Below are 24,340 nucleotides of genomic sequence, written 5' to 3' on the forward strand. Positions count from 1 at the left end.
TCTTCTTCAGCACAAGGCCTGAAGCTGATAAGTGGTCTTAAGCAATGTCCTCTAGTGGCCACTAATAATTGAGCACTGGCCCTCAGTATCTACTTCAGACACCAAAGGAAAAGGATTCAGACATGAGGTCATGTATGAAGCTTTAGGATTGGCTAGTAGTGCTATAAGTACTAGAAGCTATGCCTTCTTCCTAATACATGTCAAGCCCTAGTACTGGCTGATGACTTTCCCCTTAAGTACAGTACACTCTGTGCCCTCTTCTTTGATTATATCAAAGTAACCCTCTTGCAAGGAACGTAATAATCAACATCCCTCTCTCTCCTTTCTGTGGGGACTTAAAAGAGATGTTCAGACACTGAAGAAATGCTGTTCAAGGAAAAATTATAGGCTTTTCAATACTAATCCCCATTTATCAGCAAGTAAGAAATGGGCCTGAACATGTGTACAGGATGTGTTTAACTTAGGACCTTATCATACGGAGGCACTTACATGAGTAAAACGTTGTTGAACTGTTGCAGAAGCATGAAGGTGGGATCATCTGTCATGCTTCTAAAATATACCTGAGGCTTCCTGCTTTCCTTCCGTTGATGAAGCATTCACGGAGAAGCCATTTTTCTAATAACGGGATATTCTGTTATTAAAAAGATGGCTTCTCTGCGAACGCTTCATCGATGGAAGGAAAGTGGGAAGCCACAATTATGTTTTAGAAGCATGACGGATGATCCCATCTTCGCGCTTCTGCAACAGTTCAGCAACATTTTACCCACGTATGCGCCTCTGTGTGATAAGGGCTTTAGAGTCCAGTAACATTTTACCTGTCCACATGAAATAGGCAGATGCTGCCCTTGTATTTTAGCAACAGCAATTGGATTTACATTTCTATATCGCTTCATAGGAGTTTATCACACGGGGAAAATCAGGGTTTTAAATTGTCATTATCCTGGGAAAGTGGTGCTATCGCAGGAAGATTTTCACACACGTCATGATTAAAGAGGACTTCTGCCGGCAATAATCAGGTAATAACCAGCAACAAATCGTTCAAGGGATTTCCCCATGAATGATTTGTTACTGGTTATTATCTGGTTATTGCTGGGATAATAATAATGATAATAATAATAATAATAATAATAATAATAACGTTTATTTATATAGCGCCATAGGCTTCACATTGCGCTTTACAAAGGAGGAAAACAACAATCCAAAAATAAAAACAAAGCCTGCCTACGGTGCACAATCTAAAACCACAAACAAGATTTTAAAATTAATAAAATATTACTACAACAAGGTTAAAACAATAATTCTGGTTGGGGGGGGGGGGGATAAGTCCTCTTTAATTGTGATGTTATGTGAAAATCCTCAGCTCAGTCACACAACTTTCATGGGACAATGACAGTTTAAACCTCCACTCCCCCCTCCCCATGTGATAAAGTCCATAGTGAACTCAGCACTCTCTAAACGGTTTACAATCTGTAAGCGAAATGCCCCCAACAAGCAGTTAAATATTAAAATGTTAAATATCAAAATGTGGTGAGTGAGTTTTGGGGTTTTTTGGGGAGGAGGGGTTGATAAGCTACCCACCCAGTTCCTTATACTTTCCCCCACCGGTTTTATGGAAGAGAATTGTGACAACCCAACATAACCCAAAACTACCTTCTGCAATTTTAATCTATTATTTCTTGTCATATCACTGATGAACATGGTGAGCAGTCTTTTTGAGACCTCATCAGTGCTTCTGTAAATACAGCTGGAAATATGGCATTGGCCTTTTCAGCTGTAGCCCATGCTGTTGGCTCAGCACTCTGCCCAGTGAATGCAGTGCCATTCATTCCTAGGAAAGCATGCATTAGAATGTAGAGCCTTAAGTCTGTTGCTGCCTGCCTCGCATCTCCACTTCCTTGGCTGGGAACTTTTAGCCTATAATTCAGAGTGTTTGCAGACATTACCCCCCAGTTCTGATGCATCCATTAATTTGATTGCATCCTTTCAGCAATCTACCTCTTGTTTATCATGCCTTCACCCATTTTATCTCTTTTGATACATCACCATTAGACTTGTTCTCTTCTGTTGTTCCAATTCAGGGCCCTGCACAATCTCTACAAGGCATCATAAAGGTGAATACATTAGGCAGAATCTCTCTCTTTCCCTGCCAGTTAAGTATCACAGATAATTTACATACAAACTGGTAAGAGTCCTTCTGCTTATTGTTTGGAATCTGAGAGGCTTATATCCCCAAGACAACATGCTGCTTACAAAGGACTCAGGACAAACAAACAGAACTAAACTCACCTTCTTTTCACCCAAACAAAAGGCAATGCCTGGAGTCTGATTTATACAAGGCAGGCAAGTTATTGGAATTTTTAAAAAGACAAATAAATGCAAAGCCAAAGCCTTGAAAATAGTGTACGGAGATGCAAAGAAAAGAAAAATTGCTGATTTGTTAATGGAGGGGATTTACTCTCATGTAAATTGTCTATGCTTCTGCTATGTTACTGTTGTATGCCTTCAAATCATTTCAGACTTACAATAAACCTGTTGTTGTTTTCTTGGCAAGATTTGTTCAGAGTGGGTTTGCTTTTGCTTTCTTCTGAGGATGAGAGAATGTGACTTGCCCAGTGTCACTAGTGGGCTTCCACGGCTGAGTGGGGATTTGAACCCTGGTCTCCAGAGTCTTAGTCCAGTGCTCAAACCACTACGTCACACTGGCTCTCTCAGTAGTACTTATCATCTCTTATGCCAAGAATTTTAGAACAACTTCTAAATTGTTTCAGAGCAATTTCATTGCACAAAATGACAGACTAAGAGAGTAGCTGTGTAGTATATGGGTTTGAGGGTTGAACTATGACTCTGGTGAGCAGGGTTTCTTTAGTATTTATTGATAGTTTCAAAAATTAAAAACCAACATACATACATAAACTAACACAGACATAAAAACAATCAAGCTAACAAAGAAAAGAGCATTTTTATACTATATCCTGTCTCCCTCATTAAAACAAGACTTTGCCTACCACCACTGAAATCCATGTTTCAACTTCACCTCCTTGCATTGGAGACCAAAGTTCGATTCTCAGGATGGCCATGGAAACCCACTAGGTGACACTTGGCAAGTCACATTCACCCAGCTTCAGAGGAAGTCAAGGGCAAACCCCCTCTCAACAAATCATGCCAAGAAACCCCTGTGATAGTTTTGTTTTAGCGTTGTCATAAGTCAGAAATGATTTGAAGGTGCACGGCAAAATTATCTACCATTCTTGCCATCATTAATATTTCCTTTGTTTCTTTTTTAATAGTCTCAATTATAGATGCTGCTTGATTCTATACTTCATGCCCAAAGAAGCAAAGGATTCAGCAGAAACCTTGCTGCACAAGTGACTTTGGATATACCATTGTCACATCAGAACTTGGAAAAAACTACTCCCCCCCCCCCCCCCGACTAAAACACCCATGTCCATGAATAATTCAGCAGGTCCACTAACTGGAGAATTTTGGGAGGCACAGCACAAAAAATGTCACTTCTCTAAGCTCTGGCCATGACAAACACATTGGCAGAACATTCTAGATAGGCTGGTGGAATGGCTGCACATGTGAGGCTATTTATGCCGAATGCTGCAGTTCTGCATGGACCAAGTTGATGCTGCAACTTTGCATCAACCCCACATCTAAAGCAAGAGATTTCCATTCTAACAGAAAAGGAAAAGAGTATTAAAGACCAGTCCATTAGTCTTGGGTGTCAGGGCTAATTCCCTAGCATCCTCCCAGCTCCTTATTTGAAACTGAGTGCCTCTTCTGTATGTATGCTCCTCTGTTTCACTTGGCCATTCTATCTCTGATTCTTCTTCTTGTCTTTTATTGTGTTAATCAAATAAACTGCTGATCCATGCCCAGCAGTGTGTGTATAATCAACGTCTTTATTCTGGACCAAAGCTGCATATTAATCAATGTGCTTCTACAATGCATAATAAAATGTTATTTGGTCTTGCAAATAAGGCCTTGGCTGGAGTTCAGTCGCCAATTTCCTCTTGTAAATATAAAAGGCAACTTCCCGAAAGTGTACCATAACTCTAAGTCAAAGGTTCCATACACCCTGCAAAGCCAGTGTATCAGTTGAATATATGTGCATATACGTATGTGAGAGAGAGTGAAAGAGAGAGAGATAGAAAGACAGAGTGAATGAGAGAGATCAAGGAGACATGCTAACACTTTCTCTCCCTAGTGGATCTTGAACTGTTATTTTAGGAAGAGGATTGTGTGTACTCACTGCATGCCTGGTGGTTGGCTTAGTGACATTCTGGGCCCCCATAGAGGCTTCATGATCAGGCTAATTCAATGGGCTGATTAAGAAGGAGACTCTAATCAACTCAAACTGATGCCTATAGATTTTCTTAGCATCATAGAATCATACAAGGGGTGTCATATTGAGGATGGAGCAAGCTTGTTTTCTTCTACTCCAGAAACTAGAACACAAAACTTTTCTGGAAGATACAGGAAAAGACATTCCACCTAAACATTAGGAGAAACTTCCTGACAGTAAGAGCGGTTCAACAGTGGAACATACTCCCTCGGAGAGTGGCAGAGTCTCTTTCTTTGGAGGTCTTTAAACAGAGGCTGGATGGCCATCTCTTGGGGGTGCTTTGATTGTGAGTTCCTGCATGGCAGGGGGTTGGACTAAATGGTCCTGTGGTCTCTTCCAACTCTATGATTATGGACCTTATGACATTAGATAAATCCCACTCAGAAACGGGATCTTAGAAGAAGAAAAAACCCACAAATGCGGGAGGTTTTTCACACGCATTTCTGCAAAACAGAAATAATGCAAAAATAAAGTGAATGTAAAGGGGACAAAAACAACTCAACTCATACTGCTGCCTATAGATTTTCTTCTAATGTTTAGTTTTTACCCCCACATCTTGCTTCACCACTGTCTCACTCCAACCCACCCCATAGCTGACTGGAGTTGGGCCTGACATTCTGAATTTGAAGCTGCAGATAACAGCCTAAACTCCGTCCAAATGTTGAGCACACATTGACATACAGAGATACAGAAACGTGCACCCTCCAATTTTTTTACTTACCAAGTAAGGCTGCCACTTCATATGCTTTCTTCTGCTCAATGGTCTCATAGTTGAGAGCTTCAAAGAATATATCCAGTACAAGGATATTCTCCCTTAGAAGGGGGGTGGAGGAGAACCAGACAGTCAAAAGGGAAGAGATGCATCTATTAAAACAAGCTTTCTGCTGCTATTGCCATTTTTTTTAATGAGTATGGAGAGAACTCAATATTCTAAGTCAATAGCCTTAGGGATGTGTTATGTACGAGAAGGGTTTAGGTCACCTCGATCAGCAAGATCATGTAATTCTTTCAAGGAAGGGGAATCTGCGGCTTTCCAGGCATCGTTTGGCTTCAACTACCTTCATTCCTAACCTTTGGCTAGTAATACCTAACAGGCCACAGGTTTCCCACTAAACTGCCTCAAGGTTTCCAGGCAATCTCACCATACTGCCTTCACAGGCATTTCCCCCCTCTCTCATGGATCAACCCAAAGGTCCAGCTGAGTAAAAATGGGAGCTTTGCTAGTTCTCTGGAGAAGGAAGAGCAGGATCATACAAATACACAGAAAAGGGTGCTTGTGTGCATGGAAAAACGGACCATATATCCCATAGAAAGTTAACAATTATAAGGAGAGGCTTACTGGGTCTCACTAGGTATCTAGTCTACCATCTTTCTCCTACAGTGAATGTCACCAGGACATCAAAAGCAGGACTGGAAGGCAAGAGCTCACTCCAGCTGCTCCCCTCAGTAACTGGTATTCAAAGGTATACTAATTCTGACTCCAGAAGCTTTGCATGGACTTAAGGACTGAGAGACTATCAATTTCACGGCCCTTTAAAAACCACTGATGCCAGCAGCCATTGCCTGTTGTTATCACATGGCCTTATCACACGTGGAACTGGGGCTCCAATCTGGAGCCCTTCTGTTGCCCTTGCGAAGCGAGGGGGAAGCACAGTCAGTTCAAATCCAAGGCAATTCACGTGATGTATTATCTCATGTGAAGAAGGCAATTGTGGTGATTCCTGAGTCAAAGCGGAGCGAGTGCACATTGAATTACCACACCAGTACATACCATGAGGATTCAACTATTCGAATTGGCACCCTTGTGCATGCTCAGTGGGGGTCTGAACGCATTGTGAACCTTTGCATTTCCAGGGTGAAAAAGGGGCCACTTCCTGGTTCCACTTTCACGTGAATGACAGCTTCATTTTCTATGGGCTTTTGAGTCTGATTTGGCACCCAAACTAGCACTCTTTTTCTGGGTTTTCTAGCCCGTTTTTCCAGGCACACAGGCACCCTTTTCTATGGGCTCTCTGCTCCATTTTTCCAGGCACACAAGCACCCTTTTCTATGGGATATATGGTCTGTTTTTCCATGCACACAAGCACCCTTTTCTATGGGATATATGGTCCGTTTTTCCATGCACACAAGCACCCTTTTCTATGGGATATATGGTCTGTTTTTTCCTGTCACACAAGCAGCCTTCCTCAGCGGCATTGGAAACAGCTACTTTCCCCTTCCTCACCAGCATGTCTCCTGTCCACATTAAAACGTGAATACATTCATTCCCCAGTAGCTCTCTGCTCTTTCCCCAGTGGCATTCTCCCTTGGCAGCGAGGGAGCACTGGCAAAATTGCAGTGTGGCATCATGAGAAATGTGGGACCTTGGAGGTTTGGGGGGGGGGGGTGTACCAGGACGGAAGCAAAGTTGCATTCCACACCAGACCAATTCAGATTGAAATCAAAGTGAGCTTGGAAACAATTTTTCTGAATTCACTTGTTACCTAATTCACAAAAATGAGGAGTCACTGCAGATTCACTGTGGATCCACCTCAGAACAACCCCCATAGAAAGCAACCAGGTGTGATAATACATCACGTTATAACGTGAATTCTCATGGCTGGACCAGGAGTGACTCTGGATCTGAGCTGCAAAACCCCTTGTGTGATAAGGGCCACAGTGAATTCACATGTTATGGAGAGGCACTTTTTTTTGTCAACTCTGGATCTGTTTGCCAAGTTTTAGTAGAAAGAAGGAGAGAACAATGTTTCTTCCTATTCATCTTTACGAAGGCACGCACTTTACTCATCCCATGCCAAGGGGAGATGAAGTTTCCTATACCGAAAGCATATAACCTTTCCTCAGAAGGAAGACACTCCAAACCTGCATTGTTTGCTTGTCCTTCCTGCACCTTTTCCAATCGGATGCAGTTTGGAAGATACCAGCTGCTCTCACTTTTTGTAGCAGTTTGGGAATATTACTTGTTTTGGACTACAATTCCAAGATTCCCCCAGCCAGCCATCCACACTGGTTACACTGCAGTCTTAAGAAGTAACTTTACTTTTTCTGTGAACAGCACTTTTCCAAGCTCTGTTTCCTAAGGTCTGTCTTAATTCCCCTAAGGTCACCTAAGCTGACAACACTGTGCTTTCCATGCCTGCTCACTTGCCTCCTGATAAACAGTGTAAAATGTTAGTGGTAATGAGCATGTATGTGTGCATGTGCACGTATTCTGAATTTGGACTGCCAGCAATTAATGTCCCCATCACACTGTTGCTACTATGAACCTGCCAACTTGAGCCAATGGTTTCAAGAGCACAATTTAAGTAAAGGATGGAGAACATGTGATCCAATTATTTTTTCCTGTCAGCTTGGTACTGGCTAGGGCCAATGGGAGTTGCAATCCAATGATATCTGAAAGGCCTTGTATTATTTTTCCGTGATCTAGACTGCCACATCAGTCAGCCTGAACATTCAGTTAGCAGATCTTAAGGGCAAACCCTGGTGAACCATACTCTATACAATCCTGGCCTCAATGCCAACTCTGTAGTCTGAGCAACTAGTTTTTAGTGTGAGGATTTTGCCAAGCTCCTGCTCCTGCATTTGTTTTTTCCTGATCGCTGCACTACATCATAGCTCTCCCTGTCTGTGTTCTTGACTTCTGCATGACTTTAACCAGACACCTGCCTATCCTTCTTTGCTGCTGTGGAACTCAAACCTTTCCTGATTTGGATTACCATCCACATCTGGGCCATCTGGATAAACAGTTCTGAGTGCTGCATGGAACCCAGCTGTGCCCTGGCAAACAGGCACCATAATGCTCCATGAGCAAGAAATTCTCCTTAGCTTATGTAACATAATGATTGCACCAGCCCTGATTAGACAGGCTTTACTTACGAGATATATTTCTCAGACTTGTTAAACTTTTTCTCAAGATACTTGGCTGAAGTCTTGCTGGGGATCTTGACCATGGAGAGTTCCTTGTTGTAGCGTGTCAAGTTGCATGGCATTTGACACACACAGTAACCACTGTCCTTTTCACCGAGAACCACTGCAAGGCAAAGGGGGAACAGATGGGTTGCCTGTAGAAGTAACTGCCTCTACACAGGGACAAAAGAGTAACTACCTTGAGGGATCACATCAAAGGTCCATCTAGATCAGGGATGAGAAACATGTGGCCCTCCAGATGTTGCTGCACTGCCATCTTAACAAATACCCAAGCATCACTTTGTTGTAGGACATGATGGGTAAAGTCAGCTACTGGACAATTCAGTGTATAAGCAGTGCCATAAAAGAAGCATGATCGGGGTTCACACTTTTGACAGTATTTGAGGGTACTGTACAGGTGATTTTTTTTAAACCTGATTTTAAAAAATGGGACAAGGGAGTCATGGTTTTGGCAGCTGAAAAAAGGGCTGGAACCTGATGCTGCATTTCCCTCATCCTTGCTCTAATAAGTGCAGCATGTATTCTGTGGATGTGTTTCAAAAATAGTAGATTTCAAAAACCATATAAACTGCAAAAGATGTTTCTTGTGTGTTTTATCACTTGTAAAAGCAGTTGTGTTATTCAAGCTATTCGGTGTAGCTGCCAACAAAATCTAAGTAGGTCTCTTTTAAAAAATGGAGAATATATTTGCAAGTGTAGAAATTGTATGACTTATGCCCATCTTGTTGAGGTGGGTGCCTTCAAGTTGTTTCTGACTTATGGCAACCCTAAGGTGAAACTATCCCTGGGTTTTCATGGCAAGATTTGTACGAAAGAGGTTTGCCCTTGCCTTCTTCTGGGATTGATAGAGTGAGACTTGCCCAAGGTCATCCAGTGGCTTTCCATGGCTGAGTGGGGATTCAGATGCTTGTCTCCAGAGTCACAGTTCAACAGTCAAACCATGCTGGTGCTCTCCTAGTGGGTCATTCTGAAACACTCTTAAAATTCTTGGTATGAAGAGAAGATAGGTACTACTGAGCAGCAGTGTGGTGTAGTGGTTTTGAGCATTGGACTATGATTCTGGAGCCCAGGGTTCAAATCCCCACTCAGCCATGGAAATTGGGTAACACTGCGCAAGTCATATACGCTCAGTCTCAGAGGAAGGCAAAAACAAGCCTCTTCTGAACAAATCTTACCAAGAAAACCCTGTCATAGGTTCATCTTAGGGTCACCTAAGATGACTTGGAATCATTGGAAATGACTTGATTTGAAGGCACACACCATCCTACTGATGTTAAGAACCTTAAAGAAAAAGTAAAAAACCTCTAAGATGGTTAGAAATGTGTGTGTGTGTATAATTTTAAAATTAAAATGCTGGACCCTTCAGAGAGAATTGAACATGCCCAAGGTAAAGAGAGAATTTCTTAAAGTAAAGAGAGAATTTCTTTTACATCTCTAAACAAAAAGATTTGTACTCTTCAGACCTTTAACATTTAGAACCTACAGGCTTCCATTCACAGATTTTCAGTCACCAGTGCGTTGCTTGGGAGAGGATTTTTTATCCCCCCCCCCCCCCCCCCCAGATTCTTTTCTTTCTATATGCCCAGGCTATAATACAGTATAAAATTATTTGAATGATTCTATCTTTTATGATGTTTGTATACATGCATTTATGTATTGTTCTTTATTTTTTGCAGCTTCCTGAAGAAAGTCTTAAAATATTAATAGACTGAAATGTGTCAAGCTTTTAAACAATAAAACCTGACCTCGTATCTTGAAATGGGTCTCATTTATCTGGGGGTATTTTTTAATGCCTAAATGTCAAAATGTTTCACACTTGGCTTTGTAATTTCTAAGGGTGCTTCCAGAGGGATGGCTGGTAGCATTACCAATGGAACGATACTATGCAACTATGCTGTCTTTTCTTCCTAAATTGCCTTTCTTTGTAGAAAGGAATATATGGAAATTGTAGCAAGAAAATGCAAAGTACCGTAACATCATCTGGATAACCCACATCCACCACAGTTTTATCAATGAGACAAGACACTTGCACAATAAAAGCCATGCTTGCAATCACCCTGAATCTGAAGTCTGGCTGATGAACTACAAGTCAATAGCATTAGCCTCCCTACATTCAAGAGCAGCCGCATCCAGGTATATAAAAGCAAAAATGTGAAGAGGACAACATGGATTGGAAATGTTGCATGCAAATTCAAATCTGCAATTCAAAGTACAAAAATCTGTGTGAGCTGCATCCTTGAAATTCCTTTCTCCTCTTTCTAATACTCTTGACAAGCAGTAATGTTGTGGCTGAAACCACAATGTTGTGGCTGGTAGTGGAATGAAACCATGCTTACTAAGAAGACTATGGTTGCATCTACAGAATTAATGCAGTTTGACACGACTTTAATTGCCAGGTTCAATACTATGGAACTCTGGGATTTGTAGTTTTGTGAGTTATTTAGCTTTCTCTCTCAGAGAGCTCTGGTGCCACAACAAACTACATATTCCAGGATTTCACAGGATGGAGCTAAGACTTTTAAAGCAGAGTCAAACTGCATAAATTCTGTAGTGTAGCAGCAGCTAATGTGACTACAGAAGGCAACAATAGTAGAAACAGATCATTTGGATTATCTAATGTATCCCCTCTAACAGATCTTGTCCCATCAGTTACATTCCTACCTAGACTGATCTCACTTCCTCCCAATCTTAGTCTAAAACTGAATGTCTCCAAGGGTGCATCAACACTACAGAAATAATGCAGTTTCACATCACTTTAAGTGCCAGACCTCCATCCCACGTAATTCTAGGATTTGTAGTTTTCCACAGTCTTTAGCCTTCTCTGGCAAAGCATGCTAGTGTCTCACAAAACTACGAATCCTAGAATCCTGTAGGATGGAGGCATGGCAGTTAAAGGGGTGACAAACTGCATTATTTCTACAGTGCAGATGTACCCTCAGACACCTATGTAATTGTAGCATCCCAACCATATCTCCCCATCCATTAGGAGGATATCACACATGATAAAAAACAGGAGGGGAAAGAAATGCTCCTGTCATTATAGCATAATCATGTTAAGATTGTCACATGATGTCGTGCTCATCCTGTAGTTGTCCTGTGAATAACCTGTGTCTGTCTCATAGTACTCATTCACAGGGAAACCCTGTGAATGGTTTGTCAACAGCACAAATGAAGCACTATTGCAAAGGTGCAGAAGGTAATAATGATGCATTTGTGCTATCGGGGATGGCTATCAGGGACCATTTCCCAAAGTGCATTTTGGCACAGGCAATTCGTTCTCATTACTATGATTGTTTTTGGAGTAGATTTCTTTCTTATTTTCAGGTATAGTGCACTATTTTATTTTAACTGGATATATTTTATGATCTTAAACATGGAAATTTTATTTTGTTGAATTTGGGATGAAACCACATTTTTCAGACATGTGCAGTGGCATGATAAGTATGCACGCGTGAAATGTACAATCACAATGTATTAATGATATAGTAAAGCAATCGGTTTTTATATGAGGAACATGACTATGGGTTTTTTTGTTTTTCTTTCATTATAGCACGATTGCACGACTATACAGAAGTATAGATTGCTACAGCACTATGCTTCCACTATCTTCTATTAGCACGACTGTGGTGGACTTGGCCCTGGTGTGATAATCTCCTAAATCTTACAACAAACCTTTCATGGAAGCTATACTATCTTCCCTAGAATCCCTGCTCTTTAGTCATTAATGTGTGGGAAGAGTTGTCTAGTATGGAGAACGGTGCTTTCTGCACATGCACAGAAGTGCTTTTCTTGTTCCAAGGACACAGACGCTGTACCTCATAACAGATCCCCAGCTTGTAATGTGATCCTTTCCAATCCTTAAATTCTGACAAACTGACAACATTGACAGTGACAAACTCCTCTGTCCTTCAGAACTTACCTAGTGCTGGCTCTGCACACTCTTTATACTGCTCTGGTGTGCAGAAAGGAGCATCTCCTAAAAGGAAAATACATAGGACCATTCTTAATGCACACTGTATAGTGATGGATGGATATCTTTCTGAAATGCTTAGAAAACAAGTCCTTGCTTGAAGAAGAGAATGGGAACATGTATGATGGAGCAATTACCATTATAATTTATTTATAAAATCAAAGCCAGTTTCTGATAATCAGGGCTTGTAACTAAGGTCACAGACTGCCAAAGAGTAAATTAATTGTCCAATCTCATATATGTGTACTGTAAAAAAAAATCCCATTAATTTTAATGGGGATTACTTCCAGGTGTACAGGATTATACCTTAGGGCATATAGATTTGGACTGAAACCAATTTTCTTTAAAAATCAGGGCAAAACTATGTTAAATACAGCACACAGCTGAACTATATTTTCTTTGAAATTTCCAATTGCCAAGTAATACATGCAGGCCTGCTCTGGACTGGGACTGTCATACAAAACCTTCTCAGCCTTTTTTCTTAAAGAAGCCTTTGGTTGGGTCTAAATATGAAAAGAACAATTCCACTGACACCTAAGGAGGACATTTTTTCAATCCCCATGAACTGGGAAAGGAGGAAAACTGAAGAAGGAAGAAAGTGAGCCTCCCCTCGTGTAGCGTCCCAATTCTTATCAGGCTTGCATATGCTTGCTCCGATTCATCTGCATAGTACATATTTCAAGTAGCATGCAGTTTAGCCATGGGAATGGTTGTTGATATTAAAACACTAGTTTTGTTTTGGAAAAGCCATGCTGACACCAGGGGAGAACTGTCTTCTCATCCTCAAAGACATACCTGGCATGTGGACCATTTTGCAATTGCAGTTCTCCACCACATAGCGGGTCTCACAGTCAATCCTGCATGCAGTGATGCTGTAAACAGGAAAGAAGTCCAGCCCAAAGTCTGATGAGCGGCACTCGCCCCACGGAGGCGGAAGGTAAGTCAGCTGCAAAGGAAGGATAGGGAACCTCACATCATGTGGCAAAATGAAATTCACATCCTCCTTGGAAACAGGAAACCTGGGGGCTTCACTAAGGATATTTGTCCTCCCCTTTCAACTCTGACCCTTCCCCATCAAAACATTTGGGATTCATACTGTTGGCCATTTGCTTAATCCAATGCACTGCTGAACATTTCTATTTATTTGTTCCAATTTTTTATATTGGCCAGTATAACTCAAATTCTTCAAGTGATGTATAGCTCCAGTAACAACCTTAAAAAACAACAACTGAACAACTTGTTATATCTCTGGGAGCAAAGGCCAAAACCATAAAACACATAATAAAATCCAAAGTAAAAACAACAACCAAGGATGAAATGGTGCAGAAAAAAAAGCACAAAAACAGTTCCCTTAAATGTCTAGAAATACAGGAAGGCAATCGCCCTCCAGTGAAAAGACTATCACATCAGATGGGATGCCACCACTGAAAAAGACCCTGTCTCTTGTAGCCATCTGACAGACTTTATTTGGACCTTAAAGTCCAAGAGGTAGATAAAGGAGGAGATGCTCTTTTAGGGCTTGATTAAAACAGTGCTTTAGTTTGGATCTGGACTGGTAGCCAGTGCAGATGATCCATGTACCGGCATAATATGACAGCATATTAGTCCATCCTTCTTAACACTCCAGCCATTGTGCTTTTGAGTAGGTGAAGGATTTGGAGCACTTTCACAGAAAGGGCTCTGCACAACCCATTGCAGCTATCCAAATGTGAGGTTATTAGACTGAAATGGATTTAGAAAACCCTTGCTTGAGTTTACCATGAGTTACTCCTTCAAGAACATGCTTAGTGCTGCACGATTTTATGTCTTGCATTCTACTTTCCAGGGCTGTTTTCCTCTTTACATAGAATACATATTTGTGTGTGGACATCTGTGGTGAGTAGGAATCATTCCCAGTTTGGGGATCTCATTAAGGAACCTTGGCTGTAGTATTTTAGGGCATCCCCAGTTGAAGGGCCAGGAATCGCCTCACTTTCAAGCAACAGGGAATTGTACAGTGGCTTCAGCCCATGTGGAATCCCATATCTGTCTATCTAGGTAACCTCCAGCAACTGGGATGTCTGGATCCTTACCTCATGATGTGCCAACCCTCTTCAGCTGTGACCCATAAAGCTGTGGATGCTATAGTTCTGTCTTTTACTGTAACTCTCCATTCCTGTTGCATTGCTGAAGCTACAAAATGGGCCCAGAACTGATGTCTTTTAACCTGCCATCTCCTCCCATAATTCCTCCTTAAATGCAGACTTTGTGGCTTTAACATCACATCGGCTTTGGTGCCTACTTTGTTTTAACACTGACTCTGGTGAAGAATTCTGAAGATTCTAAAAACGTGTTCAATGTTTTGTGATACCTTGACTAGTCCTGATAAAGGTATTGTCTCGCCAAGGAATTTGAAATGGCTATAAAATATATAACATGGTTTTAAAAGTATGAATGATTAACCAAACAAAAAACAATCAAGAGAGTATTCTAATATAATATTTGCACTATACCATTATATTCATTTCACACCACTTCAACTTTCACAACACTGTCCTATGGCATTCTGGGATATGTTGTTCAGTGCAGAAATTTGGTGCAATGCTGAAATTCTTGGTGACAGGTACTAGAGCTCTCTGGGAGAGACTTCTAAGCACCTCACCAAACTACAAATCCCAGGATTCTGCACTATGCACGTATGGTAGTTAAACTGGAATGAAACTGATATAAATGTGTAGTGTAGATGGGCCCTAAGATAATGCTGAAATACCTTCCATGTAAAAAGAAGATGTGGAGGCAAGAATTTCCATCTGCCAATTTGTGTTGCTGTTTAACTAACCTCTCTTCCCATTCCTTTCAGCTCCCTAAATAGCACAAGAGTTACTTTCTCCCATCTTTAAATGTGCCAAATTAGCAGAGGAGGAAACACAGTGTCAAAGTGGGTGTAACAAGACTCCACTGTCTTCAGGCATCTGGTTGGAACAGCCATGTTGGGCGAAAGGGTGGAGTGTTATTGGGGTGTCTCTCTTAGATGGAAGCATCAAGAATTTGTTTCTGATAGTGATGAAGCACCATCCGTGGGCTTCCATGCATCATTTGCATTCCTCTGCTGATATAACAGTGTGGCATCTGCCACCATTTAGTCATCTGGAGAGGGGAGTGACACCCATATGTTACAGACGGTATGATAAAGGAGAATAAATAATCGTCATCTCTTGTGACCTCCGCGTCTGCTCCATCTCCACTACCACATGCGTTTTTAGAATTGTTTAAATTTGTGTTTGCAATGTAGGTGATGGGATCGGAAATGATGGAATGATCACGTATTCAGTTTCAGTGTTTCTCACTTAGCCAGCCTTGGCTTCAAGCCATGTTGCTTCCAAGCCAGCCCAGCGTCTGTGGGAAAGACACAGATTGAATGCTTAATTACCCCCTTGGTTGATGCTAATAGTAGAAATGAGGTTGTCTTTTCTGCAGGAGAATGCACACATATGCATTTTTGTATGGGGGATGGGCTGCAACAAATTATAAACCTGGAGGTGGCCTGAGGACAGCTGCTGGAGCCAGGGCCCAGAGTGCAAAACAAGATCCCAAAGGGCAGAGGATATTTCTCAGCCAGTCATATTATTAGGCCTACTGGAGGCAATATGGAGATTTCAAATAGCTTGCCAATCACATGGCTTAAGACTACATTACCCCTGCTCCCATACTTTGCCATTCTCCAAGGAGCCGTTAAGGACCCAGCATCTCTCCTCTAGTCCCAGATAGGTCCCAAACACAAAATGCATGAAATCTTATTCAATTGGTTGGGCCAGCCAAAGATATTTTGCTGCTTAAAGCAAAGAAGATAATAGTGCTTTTCCCTTCCTATCTGCAGAAGCTGATCAGACTGGCAAATTGAATGTTACTTCTGACCTCACCTAGAATACTCTGTCCAGTTCTGGGCACCATAATTCAAAAAGGATGTTGATATGGAGGGAAATCAAAATGGTAAAATGTTTGGAAACCATGAGGAGCAACTTAGGAAACTGGGTATGTTTAGCCTGGAGAAGAGGGGGTTAAGAAGTGATAGCCCTGTTTAAATATTTGAGAGGATGTCATATTGAGGATGGAGCAAGTTTGTTTTCCACAGCTCCAGAGAACAGGACCTGGAGCAGTGGATTCAAACTACAGGAAAAGAGATTCCACCTAAACATTAAGTCAGGAACTTCCTGACAGTAAGAACTGTTCGACAGTTGAACACACTCCCTTGGAGAGCAGTGAAGTCTCTTTCTTTGGAAGTTGTTAAACAGAGGCTGGATGGCCATCTTTGGGAATTCCTTGACTGTATAAACTTGCATGGCAGGTGGTTGAACTGGATGGCCCTTGAGGTCTCTTCCAATTCTAAGGAGATTGTCACATGGGAATAAAAAAATGGGAGAAAAGTGCTCTCGTCATGTTTACGTGATCGCAGGAAAGATTTTCACATGACATTGTGCACATACCGTACTTGTCCCATCATCAAAGTGTTGTGCTAGTACAACTTTTCATTAACAACAAAAAACGTTAATGGCTGGCCAATAGTGCTTCATTAGTGCTATCACGAAAGTGTGAAAGGCAATCATGTTTCGATAGCACCATTGAGAATCCATCATTAAAACTTCTAGAAATAAATTGAATCCCCCAGTCCCCTGTGTACCGTTCAGCAGAACTGCTTCCTGTGTCACACTTGTGAGTCACTGGAGAGTTCCTTAGCGGCGAGAGATTACCCATTTTTTACTCTCTGATCACAACTCCTTCTTTCAATGTGCAGAATGCACTATTTTACCGTTTGTGAATCATTAATGCCCCATTATTGCGACATCATGTGAAAGTAAGTGTTGTAATATCGCCATTGTATAATTCTTGCTAAATAATGTTAGAATAGCATTATTAAAATGTAAATAGCCTTTGTGTGATAATCTCCTAAGATTCTATGATTCAGCATTGGAAGTAATACTGAAGCATTATCTTCGACCGCACTAGGGAAGGAGGATAGTTACAGGGGTGCAGGACAGGCTGCCTGAAACATCTGAAGAGAAGGGAATAGCAATGACAGATGCCATTATTGCCCTCTTCATACCACTTGCCACCCGAGGTAGTCCCCTCACTATGTAGAGTCCTCAGTGACATCTGGTAACTTGTCTGGGGCAGGGGCACAGCTAAGGCTAGCAGGTTTAATTAATTGTTAATAAGCTTTTTAACAAATCTGATTCAATTGAATTTAAATTAGAAAGCAGAAAAACCTAACTGCTAAGTTTAAGTTAAATTACCATTTAAATTTAAGTTAAATGCTTGAATTAAAAACCCAGCTATTAAGTTTAAGTTAAATTGCCATTTAAATTTAAGTTAAATGCCCAAATAAAAAGCCTCACCACAATGAACCTGAGCAAAGCCAACCATTATTTATCCCCCATCGCATCCCTGTATTGATCTTGGGAGGCAAAGATGAAGCTACATGAATACTTCAAAATTTCACTTCTCATCTATCCCACCATAATCTTTCTGCTTAATTTCTACTACTTCATTTTCTTATTCCCAATCTTTCTTTAGTTTACTGATTCTCATGTGTCACCCAGCAAAGGTACCAGAGTTAAGAGCTTCAAAAATTTCACTTTCCTCAGATAGAAGAGGTGCCTCCCTATTGTGTCCAGAGTAGAACAGAGAGGGACAATCTGGGTGCAAATATGACCACCCCTTTCAAAACTTGCTGGCTTAAACTCTTTTGACATTGGAATTAACTAAACTAACATTCTTTAATTAGGAGTTAAAATAAAGGGTTTGGAATTCGTGACTTATGTGTAATTCCACAATCTGGAAAAGCCAAGAAAAAACAAGTAGTAATTTGGGAAAAATCCAAGAGTAAAGACGCAGATGGGAAATGGGAAATATGTTGTCTCTGTAGCATTGTCTCTCCTTTAATTAAATAATTTCATTAATAACTGAATTTCAGATGAAATGAGCAAGGCATCAACAATATTTGTATGCTAGTACATTTTGTGGTACAATGGGCAAGTTTTGGTTACACTATTGCGGTTGCTGTGTGGCTCCAAGTTGTTTCTGACTTAGGGCGATCCTAAGGCAAAGCTATCATGGGATTTTCTTGGTTAATTTCTTCAGAGACCGTTTGTCATAGAGGTGATTTTGCTTGGCTAGACTCCAACTTAGTTAATTCCTAAAATAGAGATGAAACATCCTAAGGTATCTGCCAACTGAGGCAAAGGATTGGATGGTACTGTACTCGATTCCATCTACCACATCTGACCGAAATGGCAGCTGGATGCTGCAGGCTATATTTCAGAGAGGAAAAAACTGGCAAACCACTTCTGAGTATTCCTTGCCTATTGCGGGGTATAGACCATCAGAAAGAAGCGGCCGGGAGCTGCCTCTCTTTTCCGCATAGCTGCGCCGCAGCAACCAAATTGCATGGTGCGGCTACGTGGAAAGCAAAGGAGCGCTGAAAAGCGGCTCCTTTTAGCGCCACCGCAAACTGCCTGTGGCGGCGTGAGCACGTCACTGCTGCGCGCGCCCATCTGGATGGCGCACAGCAGTGACGTCATCGCTATGCATGCCGTGTGTAGGGCGCTATGCAGAGATTACATCCTGGTGATGTCCTAGGGCTGCGGGGCATCTGGAAACGGCACCCCGGGCAACCCTAGCACATCGTGCTGAAGGGCCCATCTGTCCATGGCCTAAGTAAATCCTATGAAATTCATGGAGTTGCCCTAAGTCAACAGACGACTTGAAGAGACATACATACACATGCATCTTTCTACAATCCTGACAATGGAACAGGGTTGAGGCCATCAAACTTGTGGGAAGCAAGCTGGTTTGTAGGGGAGGACACAGGATATGTGGCAGACATACAGCTCTGTCCTTCCAGAGATAGCAGACTGGTGTTGTGCTGGCTGGGAGGAGGCTGCCACATCTGTTGCATGAGGCAAGGGAGTCCTTTGTCTTACTGAAGGGCTAGCATAGGCAGCAGCTTCCCTTGGTCTTATTACGTGGGAGTTTTGTATGCTGGCCATGTCTCTACTTGTGAAAGCAGAGCTGAAGAGGCCCCTCTCTCTCCTTCCACCCACATCTGTATTGGACCCTCTCAGGTGTAAACAACCCTCTCTCAAAGATTAAGATCCATCTCTGTGTGTGGGTTTCACAGCCTAGCTCCCCACAGACTCCAAGGCAGGCAATTTCCCTCCCCTGATGGCTGGACACGTAGACAGGGAGAACGATCGTACCTCCAAGTCCCCAAAATAATTACTTTGCTTCTGGCATTGTGTCCTGATCAATGGGCCTCCCCGTCTCCCTTGTCGTGTCTCAGGCAATCGCATTATCACCCGAGCGTGTCTCCATTAGCAGCATCTTAAACAAGCACTGCTGAAAAGAGAGATTAGATAGAAAGGATGCTTCATTTCCTCAAAAATGCTAGCTTGTTCGGGCCAAGAGCTGCATTTCAGGTGTTGGTTTGCTCAGGGACGAAAGAGAAGGAGCAAAGCTTCCCCCTCAGACACCAGACTGACCAGTTTCTTCATTCTCCTACTCTTTTCTGATGAATTTACACATTGTCATGATGGAAAATGACTTGACTGCCAGGAGGGGATGAGGCACATTTTCCCCCCTTGAAATAAAATTATCATCATCAACAACTCATTCGTACTTAAGTGCACTTTTCTATGCACAGTGATGTATAAACACATTTTCCTATGACAAAGCACATTTTCCTATGACAAAAATGAGGTGATAAGTGGCAAAGCTCAGAAAAGTTACTTTCTGTGGATTTGTTGTTGTGTTGTGTGCCTTTGACTTATGGCAACACTAAGGGACACCTATAATGGGAGTTTCTTGGCTAGATTTGTTTGGGGGAGTTTTGCCACTGTCTTCCTCTCAGACTGAGAGAGTGTGACTTGTCCAAGGTCACCCAGTGGGTTTCCATGGCCAAATGGGGTATTCCAAAAGTCCTAGTCCAGCACTCAAACCACTATTCCATGCTGGCTCACTGTTTCCTGGACTACAACTTACAAAATCCCATCAGTCAGTGTGTAGGATTCTGGAAGCTGCAGTCTAAAATGACTTTTCCAACCTCTGATTCTGAGGTTGCCTTTCAGCAGTGCACCTACTATGTCTTTGGTAACTCACACCACTCAAATTGTACATGCTGAGGGCTACTTGCAGTCAAGAGGCAAGATGTTCATAGCCCTAGATGTGCACAAAAATGGCATGTGCAACACATCACACAACTCCAGCATTCAACATATGAAACCTGGGACATGTATGACCAAGCAACATCACAGTATGGTCAAGCTGCCAACAGTTATTAATGAAGAAGAACACACAAGCTAGCAGAGGCTGCAGTAGTTTGTTTTTGCCTGAGCCAACAGGGAAGATTCTGTTCCCCTCCTTTCCTCTTCTTCCGCCTGAGTGTAGTACAAACTACCTTTGCACTCTGAACACAGCATCTGAAGCAAGATGAGGATGAAGACTGAAAATTGGAGTAGGAAGGATAAACTGGGACATTTTAAATGCAGCTGAAAAAGTGGAATTGTAGTTTTGCACCCTATTGTTTTCAGGAGTGGGAAACTGCCAGGGATGGGGACAAGGCCTCCCAAATTAACTGGGGGGCCATGACCTATTCTGCTGAAGTTGCCAACTATGTCTCCTAACAGAAACATGTTACTTTATTATTATTGTAAATTTGCTAGCAGGGATGAAGAGACGAGATTCTGGAGGTTTCTTCCTCCCATGTCGGAATACCTTGGTTGGCTTTAGGAACTATTTCTTTGAACTTATGTGGGCAGGACTGTTGATGATGTCATTTGGTACTTGGTATCAGGCGGCAAATTATTGTGGGTCACTCTGTGGCAGAAATCCTATTGGATAATCCCAAGTAGAATAGACCCACTGAATCAGTTTTTGAATAGTAAGTAAACACATAGGTAAATCCAATTGTTTCTGTGGGTCTCTTCTAGTAGAGACTTAGGTCAGCACTTGCTATGAAAGGGAAGCTACCAATCATAGTATCTTCAGGATATTTCCATGCGTGAGCCACAAAGCTGTTGGCCATTATTCCAAAGCTGTGGGAAACAGCTACAAAATGAAACAACAGCAAGAAATCTGTGTCCATTAATGAGATGTGGAATGAATCTCACAAACAGGACTTTTTCAGCACTTATAAGATAAGATATCCATAAGTGTCCTTCACACCATTTGCAGCTTCCCACTCAGGCTGCCATTGGCTCCGGTACCAAGCAACTAGAAACAAGTTTTCTTTTACCGCAAACCCATCTCCCTAGGAGGGCCGCTTAAACTGTTCTTTTGAATTTTCTCCCTTCACACTTCTTTCTCTATGGGGGATTTAATACACTATGTTAAGAAAATTGGATTGGCTGTACAACCCAGAGATGGCCAGTTCATATAGTCAGTGAAATCAGAAGTGGTGATGCTTGCCTGGGATTGAATCATTCCAGACTGCAAGGTGACGATTGTGTGTTGCATGTTTTTTACAAACCCAAGTATTTCCCTGCAGATCCAAATATGGCTTATGTGAAAAATGGACTCAGCTTCTATTTCTATGTGTAAGGAGCATAAGGAACACTGTATTTTTCTTCCTGGGACACCTTTCAAACTTGTCATCCCTTGCACACACACACACCCGAAGTTCAGGAGAACCACTTTTTAAAATTTAGCTGACTGAACCGGTGTGGTGTAGTGGCTTGCATGTTAGACCACAAACCCTGAAAATCAGGGCTCGAATTCCTGTTCAGCTTTGGGAACCCACTGGGTGACCTTGAGGAAGTCACTTTTTCTCAACCTCAGAGAAATGCAAAAATAAACCCTCTCTGAATAAACCCAGCTAAGAAAACCCAGTGATAGGGTCACCTTAGAGTAATCATGGCAGAAAATGACTTTAAGGCACAAGGCAATGATATAAAATGGTCCTGCTAAATACGAGTGGGTAGTCAAGAAGAGGACCACAAAAGAGTAACTGAAAAGAAACCATGCCTTATGAGGAGTGGCTAAGGGAGCTGGGTATGTTTAGCCTGGAGAAGAGAAGGTTAAGAGGTGATATGATAGCCCTGTATAAGTATTTGAATGGGTGTCACATTGAGTATGGAGCAAGCTTGTTTTCTGCTGCTCCAAAGAATAGAACACAGAACAATGGATGCAAGCTACAGGAAAAGAGATTCCACCAAAACATTAGGAGGAAGTTCCTGACAGTAAGAGCGGTTCAACAGTGGAATTCACTCCTTCAGAGAGTGATGGAGTCTCCTTCTTTGGAGATCTTTAAACAGAGGATGGGTGGCCATCTGTTGGGGGTGCTTTGATTGTGTGTTCCTGCATGGCTGGGGGTTGGACTGAATGGCCCTTGTGCTGTCTTCCAACTCCATGATTCTATAAAAGGCTCCTCTGTCGGTTTATGCCTCCTGGAAAGATGTGCCTTTTGTCTTTTTAAAAATCATCTTCTTGTCCCTTCACTCATTCATCTATTGTTCTAATTGATTCTGCAGCCTCTGTGAAAAACTTGGAAGAGCTAATTTACTGGACAAGTGCTGACCATGGTGTTGGGTGGGAGGGTGAGGGATCTGGCAGCTTTCAACCCCTAAAGTAACTTTTCCAAGCTCTGAGACTTTTGTTCCTGTTCCTCCCTCTATCAAATTCTCTTTTTCTTAGGAGGCCCACCTGTCAAAGGATAATCTTCTGTGCTAGAAAGGAGAGAATTTGAATCCTCAGTCTCTTTTAAAGGAAATTAGGCCCTAGCATCCTGAGGCTCCTTTCTCTTCACCCTGTGTGAACATTTCATGGGACGAGTCTCTTGAGGTGCACATCAGCCATCCTAGCCAATATACCAGAGCATCTCTAACCTGTTGCTTAATTGAAGCCTCTTAAATTTTTATGGCCAAATTGGCAGTAATGTCTGTTTTTAGGGAACATTTCATCTTCTTTAACATGCCTGCCTTTGGCAGCATAACAAGGAACAACAAAACTCTGGAACAAAGGGTTTTCCTGGCCCTGTGGTTCCTTTCATAACAATACAGTGCCAACAAATTATACTATACCAATCCTAGGGAATAGGATTTTGAGCAGGAGATTTTATCATTGTAGTTTCCTTGTTCCAGTCACTAGTGCTGTGCATCTTTTAAAGTTGTGCACAGCATTTCTCTGTTGTTTTTATAATGCAAGCCATGCAAGTGGCTTTTCTTGGGTTTGTAAGTGGTGAAGAAGCATCTGGCTGGGTGAAACCGTGGAAAGCTACTGTACTGGGGCTAATCCTATGTGGAACCTCTTCTACCCCCCTCCCCTGTTATAAAAAAGGAGGACAACGTGTGCCAGAGACAGTAGAAAACAGCAGCCACTTCCAGTGAACCAATTTATGGCTCAAATACTGTTCACTCCTGATTCAGTCTCTCTCTGAGCCAGCCAAGATGGCAAGGAATCCAGAGGATGCTCAGGACAAAGTGTCTAGAGCATACACTGGAAATGGGTTACAGTCCATCAAAGTTACAGAACTTTGGTTAAAATCTTTCTCAATATATGGCTTTGTAAATCATTTTGTAATGAAATCAGAGTTAGGAAAAGTCACTGATCCTGGACTGTTACTCCTTGAATCCTCAAGCCAGCATAGCCACTGGGATTCTGGGAGCTGTAGACAAAAAAGTAACTTTTTCAAGCTCTACACAGAACAAGGATTGGTCAGAATCCTTTCTCCAGCATTCACAATTTTTATACCATTCCTTCCCAAATAGATTAAATTTGGATATATTGTTGTTTTCTTCAAAATGAATGAAAACATAATTCTTCTCCACTTTCTTCAGCCAAATTCAGTAGTTGGATCTTTTCCCAGAATGGATTACTATGTTGTACATTGCAGACGAAGAGACTTTCAGCCCTAAAGCATGGTTGAATACATAGGGATTCAAAGCAGATTTTTAAACATTAAGTACTCAAAGATGTGCACCTGAATCTATCAGTTTGGGATTTCCTTACAAATATTTGAATCACAAATTCTTATTACTGTGAATATAGAGAAATTTGCAGTTTTTAGTAATTTCTTATCAAAAATGACATGGACTGAAATTTTCACCTGTACCTAACCAGGAGCC

The 24,340-nt window shown here is 41.8% G+C and overlaps 1 protein-coding gene across 2 annotated transcripts in view; it reads right to left on the bottom strand.

Annotated features, from left to right (window-relative positions):
• ASIC2 (acid sensing ion channel subunit 2) overlaps nucleotides 1–24,340 on the bottom strand; it is a 483,092-nt gene that overhangs the window by 12,227 nt on the left and 446,525 nt on the right. For both annotated transcript variants that reach the window (XM_042476899.1, XM_042476898.1), the window contains exons 4-7: nucleotides 13,041–13,191; nucleotides 12,195–12,251; nucleotides 8,225–8,378; nucleotides 5,070–5,161 (exon numbers count right to left, since the gene is read on the bottom strand). In XM_042476899.1, the coding sequence (XP_042332833.1) occupies nucleotides 5,070–5,161; nucleotides 8,225–8,378; nucleotides 12,195–12,251; nucleotides 13,041–13,191 (454 nt within the window). The remainder of the gene's footprint in view (nucleotides 1–5,069; nucleotides 5,162–8,224; nucleotides 8,379–12,194; nucleotides 12,252–13,040; nucleotides 13,192–24,340) is intronic.

Source organism: Sceloporus undulatus, chromosome 6, assembly GCF_019175285.1.
Source record: "Sceloporus undulatus isolate JIND9_A2432 ecotype Alabama chromosome 6, SceUnd_v1.1, whole genome shotgun sequence".
Lineage (NCBI taxonomy): Eukaryota > Metazoa > Chordata > Lepidosauria > Squamata > Phrynosomatidae > Sceloporus > Sceloporus undulatus.